At 41.3% G+C, this 16,474-nt stretch overlaps 1 protein-coding gene across 1 annotated transcript in view; it reads left to right on the top strand.

Annotated features, from left to right (window-relative positions):
* The first annotated feature begins 1,725 nt into the window (after positions 1-1,725).
* CD19 (CD19 molecule) overlaps positions 1,726-16,474 on the top strand; it is a 34,474-nt gene continuing 19,725 nt past the window's right edge. Inside the window, exons 1-9 of the mRNA XM_042474574.1 lie at positions 1,726-1,967; positions 3,605-3,853; positions 5,875-6,171; positions 8,584-8,694; positions 10,478-10,526; positions 11,967-12,040; positions 12,891-13,010; positions 14,288-14,338; positions 15,111-15,170. Of these exons, the coding sequence (XP_042330508.1) occupies positions 1,868-1,967; positions 3,605-3,853; positions 5,875-6,171; positions 8,584-8,694; positions 10,478-10,526; positions 11,967-12,040; positions 12,891-13,010; positions 14,288-14,338; positions 15,111-15,170 (1,111 nt within the window). The 5' untranslated portion in view covers positions 1,726-1,867. The remainder of the gene's footprint in view (positions 1,968-3,604; positions 3,854-5,874; positions 6,172-8,583; positions 8,695-10,477; positions 10,527-11,966; positions 12,041-12,890; positions 13,011-14,287; positions 14,339-15,110; positions 15,171-16,474) is intronic.

Genomic DNA, 16,474 nt, shown 5'->3' with positions numbered 1-16,474 from the left:
GTTTGGGCACTTTGCCTCTGTGTGATAAACTGAGTCTCTTACTGGGACAGGAACGATGTGAGAAGATTGTATGTGGGGAGAAAGAAGAAGTGCTCCCCCAATCAGTCAGAAGAGCAAGAAATTTAAAATTCCCTTGCTAACTCATGATCACTCATCGGGGTGCAAAGGGCGGAACAGTATTGGATGGGGATTGTAACCCCCTTGTAAAATTCATAGGAAAACAACAAAGGCTATTGTTTGATTGGTAGAATGCATGCCAAGAATTAAAAAAAAACCAAACAAACCAGAATCCGATGCAGTCATGTGACCCACAATAATCCGATTCAGTGAACATGTGGGAAAGATAGCAAGCATCCTTTTGCTCCAAACTGACTTATGGCAAGAATGTGGTCCAATGATAAACTGGGTTTGGATTATGATGGATGTGTGTGATGCTAGCAAGAGTCAAACCGGTACAGGGTACTTCACAGTGAAGCTAGGAATTTACTCCACATGTAGATTTGATCCCAGCCTGCCAAGTGGAGGAGTAGAATGAAGGGGATGGGGAAAGCCATTTGGAAAAACAGCAAGAGAGAGGCAGATGAAGGGCAGGAAGGGAGGAGGAGGAGGAAGGAAAAAATGGGATGAGAGGAGGAGAGAAGTGAATGAAGAGTAGAAGGGCACCAGTGGGAAAAGTGTGAGCAAGTAAATCAGAGAGAAATCCCTCCCTGCTGGTCTGGATTACCAGCATGAATGATGGTGATAATTATTCATACAATTACTTGCCATTTTCACTTTATTTGCAGGATGCTTTAAATGCACTTTAATCTCTCTTTAATGCCAAAATTAGCCCAGTATAATAAATTCAATGGTTTGGGCAACTTGCACAAAACTGTCCATTCACTCTCAAAGATACAAGCTGCTTGAGGAAGCTCAGCTGGGGTAGCTCTTCCCCCATCTTCACAACCGTTATTTAAAGAGCTGGGTGTGCTGTGAGACAAAAAGTAAGAGGAAAAGCACAGAAAGGGGTTTGTTGTTGTTGTGTGCCTTCAAATCATTTCCAACTTATGGGCAATCTGAAAGGCAAATCTATAATAATAATAATAATAATAATAATAATAATAGAATTTATTTATATGCCACCCAATCACTGGGAATCAGGGCGGCTTACAACAGAGCAGATAATAGACGGTTCCCTGCCCTCAGGCTTAACATCTAAAAGATATGACACAAAAGGAGAAGGGGGTTCTCTTGGTAAGATCTAATCAGAGGAGGTTTTGCCACTGTGTTCCCCTGAGGCTGAGAGCGTGTGACTTGTCCAAGGTCACCCAGTGGGTTTCATGGCTGAGCTGGGAGTTGAACCATAGTCCTTTAGAGTCATAGCCCAACTTTCAAAGCACTATGCCATGCTGGCTCTCACAGACTGGGGAGTATGGGTTAAAAAGTGTCTGAAGGAGCCATTCTGATGAAATTTGGTCTGCTATTTCTGCTCAGTTTTGGTATTGTGTAACTTTTACTTGTGGTTTGGTTTTCATAGACTGTAGCTTGCCTCAAATGCTCCGGAGAGAACGGTGGCAATATAAACATCGACAAGAAATTAAGCATAAAGAAAATAAACTTCGCAGGGACAATCTCACACAAAAAAGGTTCCACTCTCATTTTTCTTTGTGCTTGCCTAGTTTTCGTTGCTGTCCCCTCCCCTCCCTTGGGGCAGCTGTTCAGCCCTCAAGGGAACATGATGGGAAGTAGAGTCACGCTCCAGAGAGGCCCCTTGTTCTGCTAAAACAGCAAGTGGTTGATAGACCGCCCTTTTCAGGCTCATGCCTAGGCCTCACTGTGCCCAGCTACCCAGGGACTGGCATGTAGTGGGGCTGGCTGGAAGGAGGCAATGGTATCTGTGCTGCATTACCTGCTTCTGCTGTGGCTGAGTTCGGGGGGAACAGCCACAGGAGCACAGGAGACACTGATCCAAGTCATCAAAGCAACAGGTGGGTCCCACAGATTAAGATAGATGGAGATGACGGAGGGGATTAGTTGGAAGGAGATGGATTCCTGATCTGGAGGGGGGCAGGAACAGTAAAGTGATAGCAGAATATAGATTGCCTCTGAGCATGTGCAGAATACCTTCATCTCATCATGGCCAGCTCCTAAGTATCTGAGATTAGCAAGTAGGTAGGCTTCCTGCTCAGAGGACATAGTTTATGGTTGTCAAGGTGTGGCACCCGAATTTCCTTGATTTTTCCCCCTTATCAACCTTGACCCCCCCCCCCCCATTTTGACTTTTTAAAGCTTTTTTTTAAACTTCCTTTTTTGTGTCATGTCTTTGAGACTGAAAACCAGTGCCATTTTAAAAAATCTTTGTAACTTAAACACTTATTTGTGATCATCATTGTCATTAGTGTTGTCATTTTTCAAGAAGGGATGCGATCAGAAATTCTGTTATTGAAGCTAATATTAGTTGTGAGTGGATTTAGACAAGATAATTGGCAGCAAAGGCAAAAACCAGGATGGGATTACTAACCAGTGGCGTCAGTAGGGGAGTACAGGGGTTCAGACCACAACAGGTGACACCCTAAGAGGGTGTGTGACGCCACTGCACCTCAAACACCTGCATGTTGGCAGAAATGGACTGTGGCATTGGTCTGCATCTCTTTAAAATGCTGAATAGATATTGGGACTGGGGTGAGGCTCAGGGGGAAGAGAAAGGAGAGGCCATAGGTAAAAAAATTAAAATTTTCTTTAAAAACATCACATTTTACCAAATTTTCACTCTAACCACATGAAACTATATATATATAAGTAAACACATTTAATCTGTATCTGTGATATTGTAGTTTAAAGGTATAATTTTAATTTTGCTAGCTGTTTATGGCACAACTGTAACCATTACATTCAGTAATATATGGAAATTGTGATTTATGAGTAAATTAGTACAAAAAACATTACTAAGGATTCTCTATGGGTGTGATTTGGAAGGAGGTCAATGGTGTGTGTGTGACACCATGAGTTACTACACCATCTGACATCAATCCTAGTGATGCCACTGTTACTAATGCAGGTATTATTATTTTAAGGACTGCATCCCCCATAGTACATAGCTTGGGACACCTTCTCCTCTGTGATTATGGGTCAGATTTAGAGGAAAAAACTGACAAACCACCACTATTTCTTGCCTAAAAAAAAAAACCCTATGAAATTCATAGGGTCACCATAAGTTGACAGGCAACTTGAAGGTACATATACACACACACATATCCTTATTACAGACCATGAAAAAGTTAATGTTGGACTACAGCTCCCATATTCCCCAGTCATCATGAACTGTAATCCATTTATTACTATTACTATTATTAGCTGAACATTAAATTAAGGTTTTACTTTGGCTGCCACTGCCACCAGAAGTGAATGACAACCAGAAAGAGGACCCTTCTGGGCATGCTTTGAAATGCCCACCCCAGAGTCCTTCTGGTGCTTTACTGCCAAATTTCACATGCTAACCTGTGATGCTTCTAGTTACTTAAACTTTTAAATGAACGTCTGGGTAGTGAGAGAGGGATTATCTCTTCATTTCAGCCAAAGAGAGAATTTACACTCAAAACCCTAATTTCTTTGTCTTCTATCTCAGAGTCCCATACAGTATTTCTGCCCTGCCCTTTCGACCCTGCACTGACTTCAGATTATTTGGATTTGACTTGGGTCAGTCCATCTGGGGAACTGCTGCTGTACACATATGTTCGGTACCTTCAGTCAGATGCAAGACTTGGTGATATGTGGGGACTGTTGCTCTACAACACCTCCAGGCAAGATGATGTTTGGTTCATCTGTAAATGGAATGGCATCTGGGGAACAAACCACACACTCACAAACAAGACTGGTGAGTATTCTTATTCTTCAAAATGCAGTTAACCTGATGGTGGTGGCAATTGTTTAAAACCTGTAATAAAACTCTCTAGGCCAAGGTATCATTTCACAGCCTGGATTCCTCCAGATATTTTGGACTACAAATCCCATCACCCAATGGCTCATTGGGGCTAATGCTTTGTCACAACATTTGGATGGACCTAGGTTGGGGAAGGCAATCTAGTGCTGCTAGAAGAGAAATTCACACATATGGTGTTCCCATTTATTTGAAAAAAGGGCATAATAATTATAAATATTGTCATATTAAAAGTTGGTACAAAAATATGACATTCTGTTATTGAAGCTAAGGATTTGCTTTGGCTCAATTAATACTTCAAAATACTATCTTCCAGTGTAATCAGCTACATGGTTTTGAGATGTATAACATTTTATTTCAATCTGTTTTGAACACAGTTTGAAAATCTGGTTTCAAAGATAGGGAAGTAGGAAGGGGCTAGGATTTATGAAGAAGCTTGATGGGAGGGACCATGTCTCAGTGGCAGAGCACATGCTTTGGATACAGGCAATCTCTCATTCAGTCCCTCACATATCAATTAAATAAAGGACCAAGTAGCAGATGCTAGGAAAGAGCTCAGTTACACACTCTGGAGAGAGATCTGCTGTCAGGCATTTCCCCATATTCCAAGTTGACAAGGTCAAGGGTCTACAGTGGAGGATTGTTGTTGTTGTGTGCCTTCTAGTCATTTCCACCTTATGGTGACTCTAAGGTGAACCTATCATAGGGTTTTCTTGACAATATTTGTTCAGAGATTTGCTATTATCTTCCCCTGAGTCTGAGAGAATGTATCTTGTCCAAGATCACCAGTGGGTTTCATGGCCAAACAGGGAATTGAATCCTGGTCTCCAGAGTCATAGTCCAAACATTATGCCTTGCTGAGGTACAGTTGGCTGTATCCATAAATTCTGTATCCATGGATTTAACCATCCACGGCTTGAAAATACCCACACCAAAAAAGCAGAATCAATATGACACTGTCATTTTATATAAGGGACACAATTTTACTATACCATTGTCTATAATGAGACTTAAGCATCTATGGATTTTTGTATCCATGGGGGTCTTGGACCAACCCCAGTGAACCAAGGGCCCACTGTATGTTTTATGATACATAGCTTGTTTAGCTGTTCACATGCAGGATGAGCATAAATGGAGGCTCATATCCATTGCCCTTCAATCAGTACTGCTCCACCATGAGATTTCCAGGAGAAAACAGGTGATGGAGATTCTTGAAGAGAGCAACTTAACTATCTGTATGTCTCTTCCAACCTCACACCTGAGCTTTCAGGCTTGTCCTTTGTCCTTTGGGCCAGTATAAAATCCACAAATGCTATTCTCCACTAGGTTAATTGATACCATTAGAGGCTGTGACACAGTCACAAAAAAATCCAGATATTTTGGAATGCAGCCACACATTGGAGTTTATCACACTGGGATGGATTGGGATTGGAACAAAAGGGGCTGGGAATGAGTGTGGAAAGAGTGGGGGACGCATTTTACTGCACACAAAAGTCCCCATTCCGTTCCGTTCCCCATCCATCCCACAGGAGGCAATTTTTAAGAATGGTTACTGAACAGTTCTCAGAAATCGTCTCCTGTGGGACGGATAGGGAAGAGAACGGAAGGGAATGGAATGGGGACTTTTGTGTGTGGCAAAATGTGTCTCCCACTCGTTCCGGCCCCATCCCAGCCCCTTTTGTAACGCACAAAACCGGTTCCAGGAGCCTATGTGATAAACTTCAGTATCTCTGAACATTGGTCATGCTGTCTGGAGCAAATGGAAATTATATAGTCCAAAACATATGGAAGGTGCTACTGTGGGGAAAGCTGGCTTCAGATTTGGTTTGCGGGAGTGTCAATCTAAATAAAAATGTACACCAAATCTTGTTCTTAAATTTAAAAAATCCAGTCTCTGTTTGAATGATGTAAAATTATGTTCTAGCAGCTCAAGCTCTCATTATTACTTTTCCTTGCAGACCTCCCACAGGACATCTCTCACCCAGCAAGACATCCTGAATTCTTCCCATGTGATGCCTCCATACCTAATAACTGGACTGAGGCATCCCTTTCCTGGGTTCAACATGATTCACTGGCTCAAGAGACAGTGCTGATGAAAGTGGAAATATGGCACTCTGCTCATTACAGAGTGAGCATGAGGTCCAATGCCATTTTTTTAATCCTTCCATCAGTAACTTCCAATGATACTGGAAACTACACATGCCAGTGGAAGGACTACAAACACCATTTTCAAGTGGAAGTGATGGCAAAGTCAGGTATGGGAAGAAGACAGACTTGCATCTGTTGGATAGATCATTGCTGAGTGCTTTGCAGTAGACTGTAACTGTTACTTCCTGCCAGGTCTTCCATAATCCAGTTCCCTTCAACTGTGTTGAACTCCACTGCCCATTATTCACATCTGTACTGTCTGGGGATGATGGCATTTACAACCCCAACACATCTGAAAGGTGCTAGATTAGGAAAGGCTGTTTTAACGATAGCAGTTAAAAACACACAGCTGCTATGCCTTGGCTTGGGTTAATTATGTTTCTCTTAAGTTCTTGACTTGTAAAGTATGGCTATATTTTGGTTCTCATTGGCCAGGGCTTGTAGAGCATCATTGTGTCATTCTATTGCCCAGCGTTAGACTACAGATTTGTATGGCTCATGAGTAATGGTGTGTCCTGTGGGATGAAAGCCATCAACTTTAGTGTGAACTTTCACAGACTGGACTCTAATAAATGCTATAATAAATTTGTTAGTCTTTAAATGCCATGGAATTTTTGGTTGATTGTAATTAGCAAGCTTCAGGTTCTAGAAAAAGTAAAGTAGATCTCACAAGCCTGAAGCCTGCTCACACGTGGAATAAGTGTAGTGGGAGAGGGATGCCTGTGCTGGGATATAAATTCAAATATGAATTTGAAGTGTAAGCAGATTTTCGAAAATGAAACCTACAGTTTCAGATTGGAATTTTTTCCTATGCTATTCTTTTTAAAATCTGAAGTTGGTATTGTTTTTAAAAATAAGTATCATGATGAAATACCAAATACCAATTTTAAATATGGGGACAAAATCTATTTACATATTCAGGGTTGTTATGGAACAAAGAGAATTCTTCAATGAGAAAAGCCACGTTCTATGGAGAGAATAAGGGAGATATTTGTACAGTATTTGCAAAGACACTGTGCCCCCATCCCCTAATCACAGGAAATCCTGCTCAGACCCCTTCACCAGTCATTTGTGAATGCACTATTGAAAGGTTGGCAGCCATCTTCAAGCCTCACATTCAATGGACCAGACATTTGTTCTGAAAAGGAAAGAAAGGACTTTATCATACGGGATGGATCCCGTGCAGAAACTGGATTTAAAGTGAAAACAACCCACAAAAGTGGGTTATTTTGTACATGACGTTCGGGGTTAACCCAAACAGAAAGTAACAATAACCTGCAAAAGCGGGTAGTTTTTCAGATGATGTTGGCATCAATGGGAAAGAACGCAACATTAATCTAAATGGAAAGTCTACAAAACCAACTTCTTTTTACTTTCGAGGAACTTCCAAAAGTAAAAAGGAAGGGAGTTTGTCAACTTTCCATTTGGATTAATGTTGCTTTATTTCTCATTGACATCAACGCATATGAAAAACAACCTATTTTTGCAGACTTTTAAATCCCATTTCTGCACGAGATTTAACCAATTTATCCCCAATTTGCCTGTGTGTAATAAAGTCCAAAGAAAGTTGAAAGGCGTGTGGAAAGGCAGGATGTGTGCCGACCTGGGGAGGAGGGGGGGTCAGTTGGGAAACAGATTTTGATAAGAATATTTTCAATAAATCTATTTATAAAAATTGCAAGTAGCAAACATCATACTAGAAGAGGCCTTTCCATTTTCCCTACCACACACCAGAGGAAATGCATCTTCTAAACCAGGGGTAGGCAACCTGCGGCCCGCGGGCCGGATGCGGCCCGGCAAGGCCTTGGGACCGGCCCCCACCTGGTCCTGCCGCCGATTGCCGCCGGAGCCTTTGGCCTCTCGCGTGAGGGCGCGGGGCCTTTGGCCTATCAGGAGGAGGTGGGCAAGGGAGGGCAAGCGGCGGGCAAGGGGGGCAATTGTCTATAGAAGCTTCCGAAACATGCATTTATATTAACATTTTTTAAAAATCAGCAAATTTTTTCACGTGTCCTCCATTTTTAAAAAAATATCCTCCATTGGGAAATTTTTGTCCTACATTTGTCCTGATTTATTTATTTAATTTTTTTAAAAAAAATATTTAACTATTTATTTTTTGGCTTCGGCCCCCCAGTTGTCTGAGGGACAGCAACCTGGCCCCCGACTCAAAAAAGTTGCCTACCCCTGTTCTAAACAAGTAACAGCTACCAAATATGTGAATTCTTGCTTCAGAAATATTGGTTTGCCTGCTATGCAAACTTAATTAATTGATTTATTTTGGCCCTTCAGGTGTATTTGGACTGCAACACCCACCACATAGACTGCTGCCCAGGGTGATGGAAGTTGTTGCCCAGCAGAGTTTGGGGATGAACATTTGGGAGGGTGATAAAATGACTTGAAACTCATAAAACTGATGAATCAATTAAGATTTCTTTAGTTGGCCCACATCTCTAAAACAGGCACGGATAACTGCAGAATCACTTAACTCTTTCCTTTTTTTGCCCCACTTCCACAATCCACAGGAGCTTTTTGGCTAGTTTTTGGACACCAGCACTGGATAATCTGGACAGTGGCACTAGGATATATAGTTGTCTGTCTAAGCTTCCTATTCTGTTACTTGTGGCACCGGCATGGTAAGTACTGGCATACAGATAAGATCAGCCACAGAAAATAATGATAATATTCATTCTGTAACATTCTCCTAGCCCTTTATCTTAAATTTACTATATCCAACAAAAACTGTGGTCTCATCTAGATTGACCAAATTGGGTGTGTGTGTGCCATTGTTCTACATTATTTTTTTGTTTCCAGCATCCAAACAGTTCTCTTATCTTGGTGTATTTCCACATAACCCCTGTCAATTATCATAGTTTTTACTTCTTAGGGGCTCATCCAGACTGGCTAAAATTTTTGGGACTAGGTGGAAGTTGTAAGTGTACATAGCAGGATTTTTTGAAATATTCATATGGCATACCACTTGCCCCTGCCCCAAGAGTTTCTGATAGAGTTGGGAGTAGATTCACATGTCTGTATCTATTGGGTTGGTCCTTTATCTACTTCTGGGAAATCATCTGGTGACATGTTGAATGGGGGTGTGACTTTTACCACTGAAATTTTACTCTGACCTTCCTTCCCTCATGACATTTCCAGTTACTGGTTATGCTTCCTCTGTGCTGCACAACATTTATAGTATGAGCTTTTCTTTATTCGTCACCGCCACTGCCACCACCCTTCAAAGGTTCTGCAAACTTGCACATTCTACAAATAGTGTTAAAGTTGTACAGTGCTTAAACTCTATGACATTTTTGTGCTATGACTAGAAGAGATATTTTTTAAAAAAACATATTCCAGAGTAGGAATGGAAATACTAGGGGAGGAGCATAGTAGTGAAGTGTTGAGTTCATGAAGAGATGGCTGGGAGGAAAGGAAACCACCCATACCACCCTTAACCACACTACAAGTGTGGATGAAAAGAGTGGATGAAACCGCAGTATATTTAGGGCATTACTGGATGCAAGATTGACAGTAACTGTTTGGAAATGTTACAAAATATGAATTTCAGAAACAGAATGGCCCAACATTTACCAGCTGTGGTAAATGGCCTGTGTGAATGAGCCTGATGTGCTGTTGTTCAGAATCCAATATGGATAAGTCCATGGACCAGACACAACTTTTAGAAACATCTTGCAGTCTGATAAGGTTAACCGGTGGGGGATGAGCTGAGCACTCAAATGGCAAACCCTATTTTTAACCAACTGTACAAGATGGATGTAAACTTGTCTTAAATTGTTGATTTCTTTAAAATCATAAATGTGAAAAGAAGAGGAAGAGACAAAAAGAGAAAAAATATGTAAGATATAACCATGGTCTTTTAGAATTTAGCTATACAGATTACAGGCAGAAAAGAAAATGATCCAGATTGAGACAACAGTGGAGAGGAATGAATTAAAGCCCTTCTTACTGTCACATTCCAGAGTCTTTATTCAGATCATGTCCCCAGAACCTAAAGTTTCCATTGGCAAAAAAAAGCCTTGATGGAAAATTGCCTGCAATTTGGGTTTCTCTATCAGTGCAAATGGCTCAGTGTATGAGTGTGCACACCTGTGCTTGAGCACATGTAAGCAAATGAATGAATTAATGGGGTATTCTTGAGTGTGAGTATGAATAGTGTACCTGTATGTGTGTATAAGTGACTGTGAGTGAGAGAGAGAAGTGAGGAGGGGGTGGCCAGATCCATTTTGGGGTGTGAGTCTTGTTGTCCCACGACTGCTGGCTTGTGAACTCTGACACATTACTCCAAATACATAAATGGGTAAAGTTTCCCATTCCAAATATGGACAACTATGTCAAAGTGGCAATGGGAGAGAGGATTTTTAAAAATATCATCAAGTGTTCCTATGTACCCCTCTTTTTCAGCCATTTGTGCTCGCAAAAAGCAGATGAAGTTGAGGTCCCGTGCCAGGAGGCAAGTACTGAAATGAGAAAGAATGTAAGGGCGATGGGAGGGAGCAATGAAATTTGTGGGCAGAATATGGGTAACAAGCGGGGGGGGGGGGGTACTGAGGATTGGACAGCAACTTCTAGCATTTCTTATGGCTGACTAGGCTGGCTAGAGCTGTTGAAAGTTGCTGTACAACAACATTTGGAAGGATGCACAATTCCTACCCAGGCTGTAGAGGACAAATCCAAGATGTTGGCCTCTGTTGTACACAAGATAGAGCTGGAAAGCAGGAGATCTCTAGATAACCCTAGAGGAACAACATAGGGGAACGCGGGGGTGTGGGAACTTTGGAATGGTAAGTGGGTAGAGTCCATATGAAGGTATTGTATACTTAAATTCCTGTCTGCACCATTCACATTGGCTGTGGTGTGCCAGATAGCAAAACGCACGACAGGTATACTATTTATTTATTTTATTATTTATTAATTAAAATGTTTATACCCCACTCTATATTAAAACAAAAACAAAACCCCATAACCCCAGGGCAGCTTAAAAATAACATTAAAACAACAAGTTAAATACACTCAGCTCTCCATATCCATGGATTATTTCTCCACAGATTCAGCCATCTACAGCTTGAAGAGCTAAAAACATATTGAACATAATAATGAATTAAAAACAGTTTAACAGCTTAAAAAGTATTTGGGATGAATTAACAAGGCCCAAAGAACTTAATGAATAGCCAGGTTTTTACATGGTGCTAGATGAAATAAGTGTTGGTGCCAATCAGGCCTGAAAAAGGAGGGCAGTCCACAATTGGGGTGCCATGGCTAAGAAGGCTATAGTCCATGTCTCAACACAGTGAATGAACTGTGTGTGTGTTTGTGCATACACACACAATGTATGTATATGAACCTTTTACCTACCCATCTGCAAAAATCCCACCAACTATCCAAACCCCAATAATGTAGCTGAGTAGTTTTAGGCTCTACACCTAATGTTCTTATTGTGTCTCCTCCTTATAGATGTCAATCTCAGTTTTACTGTACTTAATTCAACAGGTGATAAGCCAGCCTTGATGAAAATGAGGCTGCTTCTGCTCATGTTGCCCTCAAATCCTTTCCTGATGGCACTACTGCTAAGTCCATCCACCTTCATTGTACACTACACTCAGCTCTGTAGCTCATGATGTCCTCCATTCCATGGGAATATTTATTATTCTTAGTATATAGACAGAGTTTGAGGGATTTTGGAAACTGTAGTCCAAACCAGTGATTTTCCCAAGTTCTGCGTATAAATGATGGCCTCCAACAACCCTGCAAATAGAATTGCAGTGTTTATATTTTTATTGTTTTTCACGTTAATGTTCAGTCTCTTGCCCTCTGGCTTTATGAGTCAGCTTGGGTTGAATTCATGCCTTGGTATCATTAATTCATTTGTATTCTATGGTTTTCTGGTTTCCAGAGGGTACTTCTATGCTAAGAGGAGCAAGGCACATGGCTCTAATGGGATTGTGGCATCTCCAGCAAATCAAGATGGTAAGTTAATGACTAGACAGAGAGTTATGATGTCGTGCAGTAAGACATAGGAAAAGGCACTACTCCCCGGCTCCATTTCAGCTTTTTCCCCCCCTAGTGCAGTGCTTCTCAATTATTTTCTGTCATGCCCCCCCCAGGAAGAAGAAAACATTTCGCGCCCCCCGCGCGACTGTAAATAGTATCATTTGTCTATAAAATTGGTCAAACGAGCCCCCCTTTATGGAGCCTCGCGCCCCCCCCGGGGGGTGCGCCCCACTATTTGAGAAGTACTGTCCTAGTGAAATAAGTCTCCTCCTCCCAGCTTTGCATAATATCCAGTCTGATGAAGAGCTCTGGAGAAAAGAAAGACTTGCTCACAATTTTGTGCATTTTGCTTAGTTGAAGTAGAAATATTGCTAGATCATGGATTTTGTCCCTATTTGGATTAATGTTTTTATGGCAGACTGTTGCAGTCATCCTGATATCTAGAACTTTTGTGCTAATTTCCTCATGCAGCTGCAGTTAAAGGCTTGGCTAATGCATGGAGAACGGCAACAAATCGTGTGACACTTTAAAATGCTTTTAGACTCCAACTTCCAGCAGTTCTAGCTAGTATGGCCAGTGATGATGGGAGTTATAGTTAAAATCTACAAGGACATAGGTTCCCCACTACTGGTGTAATCATTTTCCATGACTGAATCTGTTTCATTAGAAGCTTACATGTTTTATTCATTTGTTAAAAGTTCTGCAAGTTTCTTGGTTGTTTTTGCAGCAGCACACTAACACAGCTATCTATTTGAAAGGTGTTACTGAAGAACTGGAGGATAATATTTTCATATTTCAACACTCTTTCACCCTACCCAACCCCCAGGGCCAGAGCAAGTGGATGTCTTCTCCTATGAGAATGTCCTTCCAGTCATGGTTCCCAGAAGGAATGGCAGAAGGTTACTTCAGAAAGGAAAAATCTTACCCAACACCATCAACACAGAAGGTCTGTTCAGGTTGTAGGGGAACAGTGGGAGGAACAAGAGCAGCAGGGTGTTTGTAAGGAGCACAAATTAGAATAAAGGTGATAGCACTAAATTAGAATTATGGCAATAGCACTGAATCACATCACAGAGCCAAACCAGATGAGATGTTATATGTGCCTTGAGTTAACCTTTCTCCCCCTTTGGTGTGAGAGGGGCAAACACAGAACCCCTTTTTGGGTGAAACCCTCCACACAGGGTAACACAATTCTGATTTACCTGCCTTGTGCAATGAGGTTCTTAACCCGGAATTATTTGGCCTAGCACATGTCCAGTTATTGCCATTGGGTGTGGCAGAGCAGGAGATAGTCAGAAGTTGTCCATAGGGCACATTCCCCTAAGAAGTTCTCAAGGAGGAACATTATTAAAGTGAGCAGGGACTGTGGAATAGCTGCAGATTCATTTGTAAGATGTATCATGGTCTAAATATTTCTAAGTATTTAGGAATTGCTAGTTCTTGCAAATTAAAATCTGCAAGGGTGGGAAGGAGGAAATAAGCAGTAGACAAAAATGTACGTCTGTGGTTGGTCTTTTCAAATGCGGGCAGGATGTAGAACATTGCACAGGAAATGGTTAAACCTGTTTGAAGGAGGGGGGGAGATTAACCTCCATTTCATGTAAAGAGACATTTATTGTGGTGCATGGCAATAAAAGGCACCTTCCATTGTGCAGAGTGCATATTGATGCAAGCAGCCAACAGGTTCCTCTACTCCAATCCAGAGCTGTATTGCTAATGTTCATATGCAGAGCATAGTCCTGCAGAAACAGCAACTATTGGTAGAGCAGTAGGATGAAAGAAAAAGGAACTGTAGTTCAGTTCACCCATGCATCAGATGCAGTAAACTGTTCATGGACTGGTCTGTTTCAGGCTACAGAATAATGAAATCTCACAGCTTAATGCTTCCATATGCCGAGGAGAAAAATTCCTGTCCACATAAAATTAAAATGGGTGGTGGTAGTGGTGGTGCATGAGAGCTGTTTTCTGGATAAGCTAGTTTTCTATGCATTAAGTGTTATTTTTGTTTCATTAACATAGAGAAACATTGAAGAATGCCATCTTCCAATAGCAATGCAAAGTGGTAAAATTTAGGAAGAGTTTCACCCTTTTATCTGCTTCTGTAGTTACATTTGGAACGGATGGATGGTATAGCCTTGTCTCTCAAATGAGTACTGCACTATCAAACTTGATGAACCTTTTCACTTTCTTCCTCCCACTTTCTCTCTTTTCCCTCTCTCCCAGATGAAGAAGAGTATGAGTGCCCTGACAGTGAAACAGAACACAAATCAGATGGTAAATTAGGGGTGATATAGGGAAGCAGTTTGTAAAGTGACCTTTAGATCCCCTAACTTTGAGTATCATGCATTTCAGTCAACAACCCCCCTCACTATTTAATCCAGTTGAGCCATATAAATACGGCATGGTCAGGGAGTAGTTTATGCCCTTGGTAAAACAGTGTATATGCTGCAGACATGTTACAGTAGGATGGCTGAGGAAAGTACAGTACAAGCACAAGTACAAGTACAAGGGGATGAAAGAGATCAGCTTGGTACCTTATCCAAATCTCCCAGCATGATCACTGCCTTTTTCATGCTCTGCATTCAGGTTGCCTATATTGGGATCCTTATATGCTGCTCTGTATAGGGTGAAATGCTCACAATGACATTAAGAGGGCAGTATGATTCCCACCACTCTTTCACACATTGAGCTAGCATGGATGAGTGCTCTGCATAGCTATATGCAAAGATCCTCCACATTGGTGTGTGTGTGTGTGGGGGGGAATTCTATGAATTTATGTTAGTACACATTAGAGCCCTTCAGTATCTAGAAGCCCACATGATTCCCACTGATATGAAAAAGAATGACTTACAACCACTGTCCAAAGAGAAGAAGCCTCAACTAAGGTGGATGTTGCGCATAGTGACCAGAAGCAAGGTGGGCTGTTTAGTGGAGAAATTATAGCTTAACAGCAGAAGGAAAAAAGTAGTGATGGTGAGGAAACATGGTGTGTTAGGTTGATGAAAGAGTAGGCAAACCTAATCACCCTAATCCTTTTATGCTTCAGATGATGACAACTATGAGAACACCCAGGAAGAAGTGAAACAGGGAGAAATGCTTCCGAAAGGTGCAAACTCCTTGATCATTACAAATTTTCATGCTCATGCTTCACCACTGGTCTTTTGTAAGGAAAGATGGCTAGACTTTTCCTTCCTGCAGCTTAGTAAAGAAAAAGACTTGTTATTTATGGACAGCTACTAAAGCAGGCTGGCTTTTGTGGGAATGGAATTCTAATTGTTAAGAGTTGGGGTTTTTTTTTAATTAATGAAGGAATTCGGGGGCATGTTAGAGTTAAAACTTAGAATACTGGATTCTAAAGGAAGGAGAATGAACAGATGGACGTACAATCCAAACAAGGACATTAGATTGGGAAGTGGAGAGGATTTCCTTAAAAGAAGTGCACATGAGGACAGAGGATGACATTGTGATGGATTAAACAGCCTCACTGTTAAATATTTAGAGGAGGGAAAGGGGCCAAGGGATGCTGGTTTGTGAGATGGAAGTTCCCTCCCTGTTATCAAGATGTAAAAGAGGCTAAAATTGGGTGGGACATTGTTCATTTCCCCTTGTTTATGGAGAGGTGCTCTGCTAAAGCAGACTATCTCAAATATCCTCTCGCTTCAGCAGCAGATTGGGTCAGACTGAGAGTTTACGTGGGAGCTAAAGACTATGGAAGCACGTCCTCTTGGGTCTCAGCCAGGCCTTGATCCAGGCAGGCGCTAAACTCTATTAGTTTATTTCCATTATTTATTAATTAGAACTATGTCCTGCCTTTCCTCTGACTAGCTTGGGGAGACATCATGTTGATATTTTGGGCAGAACTGAATCCTGTATATATTTTTCTGTCCCAGAATTTCTCAAGTCATATTACTGTTCCACTTACTTCTACACTCATGTATAAGTCAACCTCATGTATAAGCTTAGGTTTGGGGGCCAAAATTATAGATTTTGATATTATCCATGGATAAGTCAAGGCCTGTAACAAAGTATGTAAAGGATGAAAGAAAGGAAAACGATGCCAAAGAACTTAACAAAATTCCAGCAGACATTAACTGTTTGTGCTCATACTAAAGAGTGGATGGATGCGGGAACAACAGTAAATGTTGGCTGTGCAATGTGTGGTGGAGGTGGCCAAGCATGGTTGGGGCTAAGAAAATGCATGCATGTCAAAAAGAATGTAAAGGTAAAGCAAAGAAAATGTCAGCCTCATTAGCTGTGATTACAGCCTTTAATTTTAATGTGATAACATTGTCTGAGTTTAACCTAGAAAAGCTGACAGACATACACAAATGTCTTATTCAAATCCTTTAAAGCTCGATTCCCAGTGCTGGAATAAGCTCCCTGGAATCCCCTTCTCTGAAAGGTGAGAAC

The sequence above is a fragment of the Sceloporus undulatus genome, chromosome 6, assembly GCF_019175285.1.
Source record: "Sceloporus undulatus isolate JIND9_A2432 ecotype Alabama chromosome 6, SceUnd_v1.1, whole genome shotgun sequence".
Classification (NCBI taxonomy): Eukaryota; Metazoa; Chordata; class Lepidosauria; order Squamata; family Phrynosomatidae; genus Sceloporus; species Sceloporus undulatus.
This window is presented reverse-complemented; position numbering and strand designations above follow the sequence as displayed.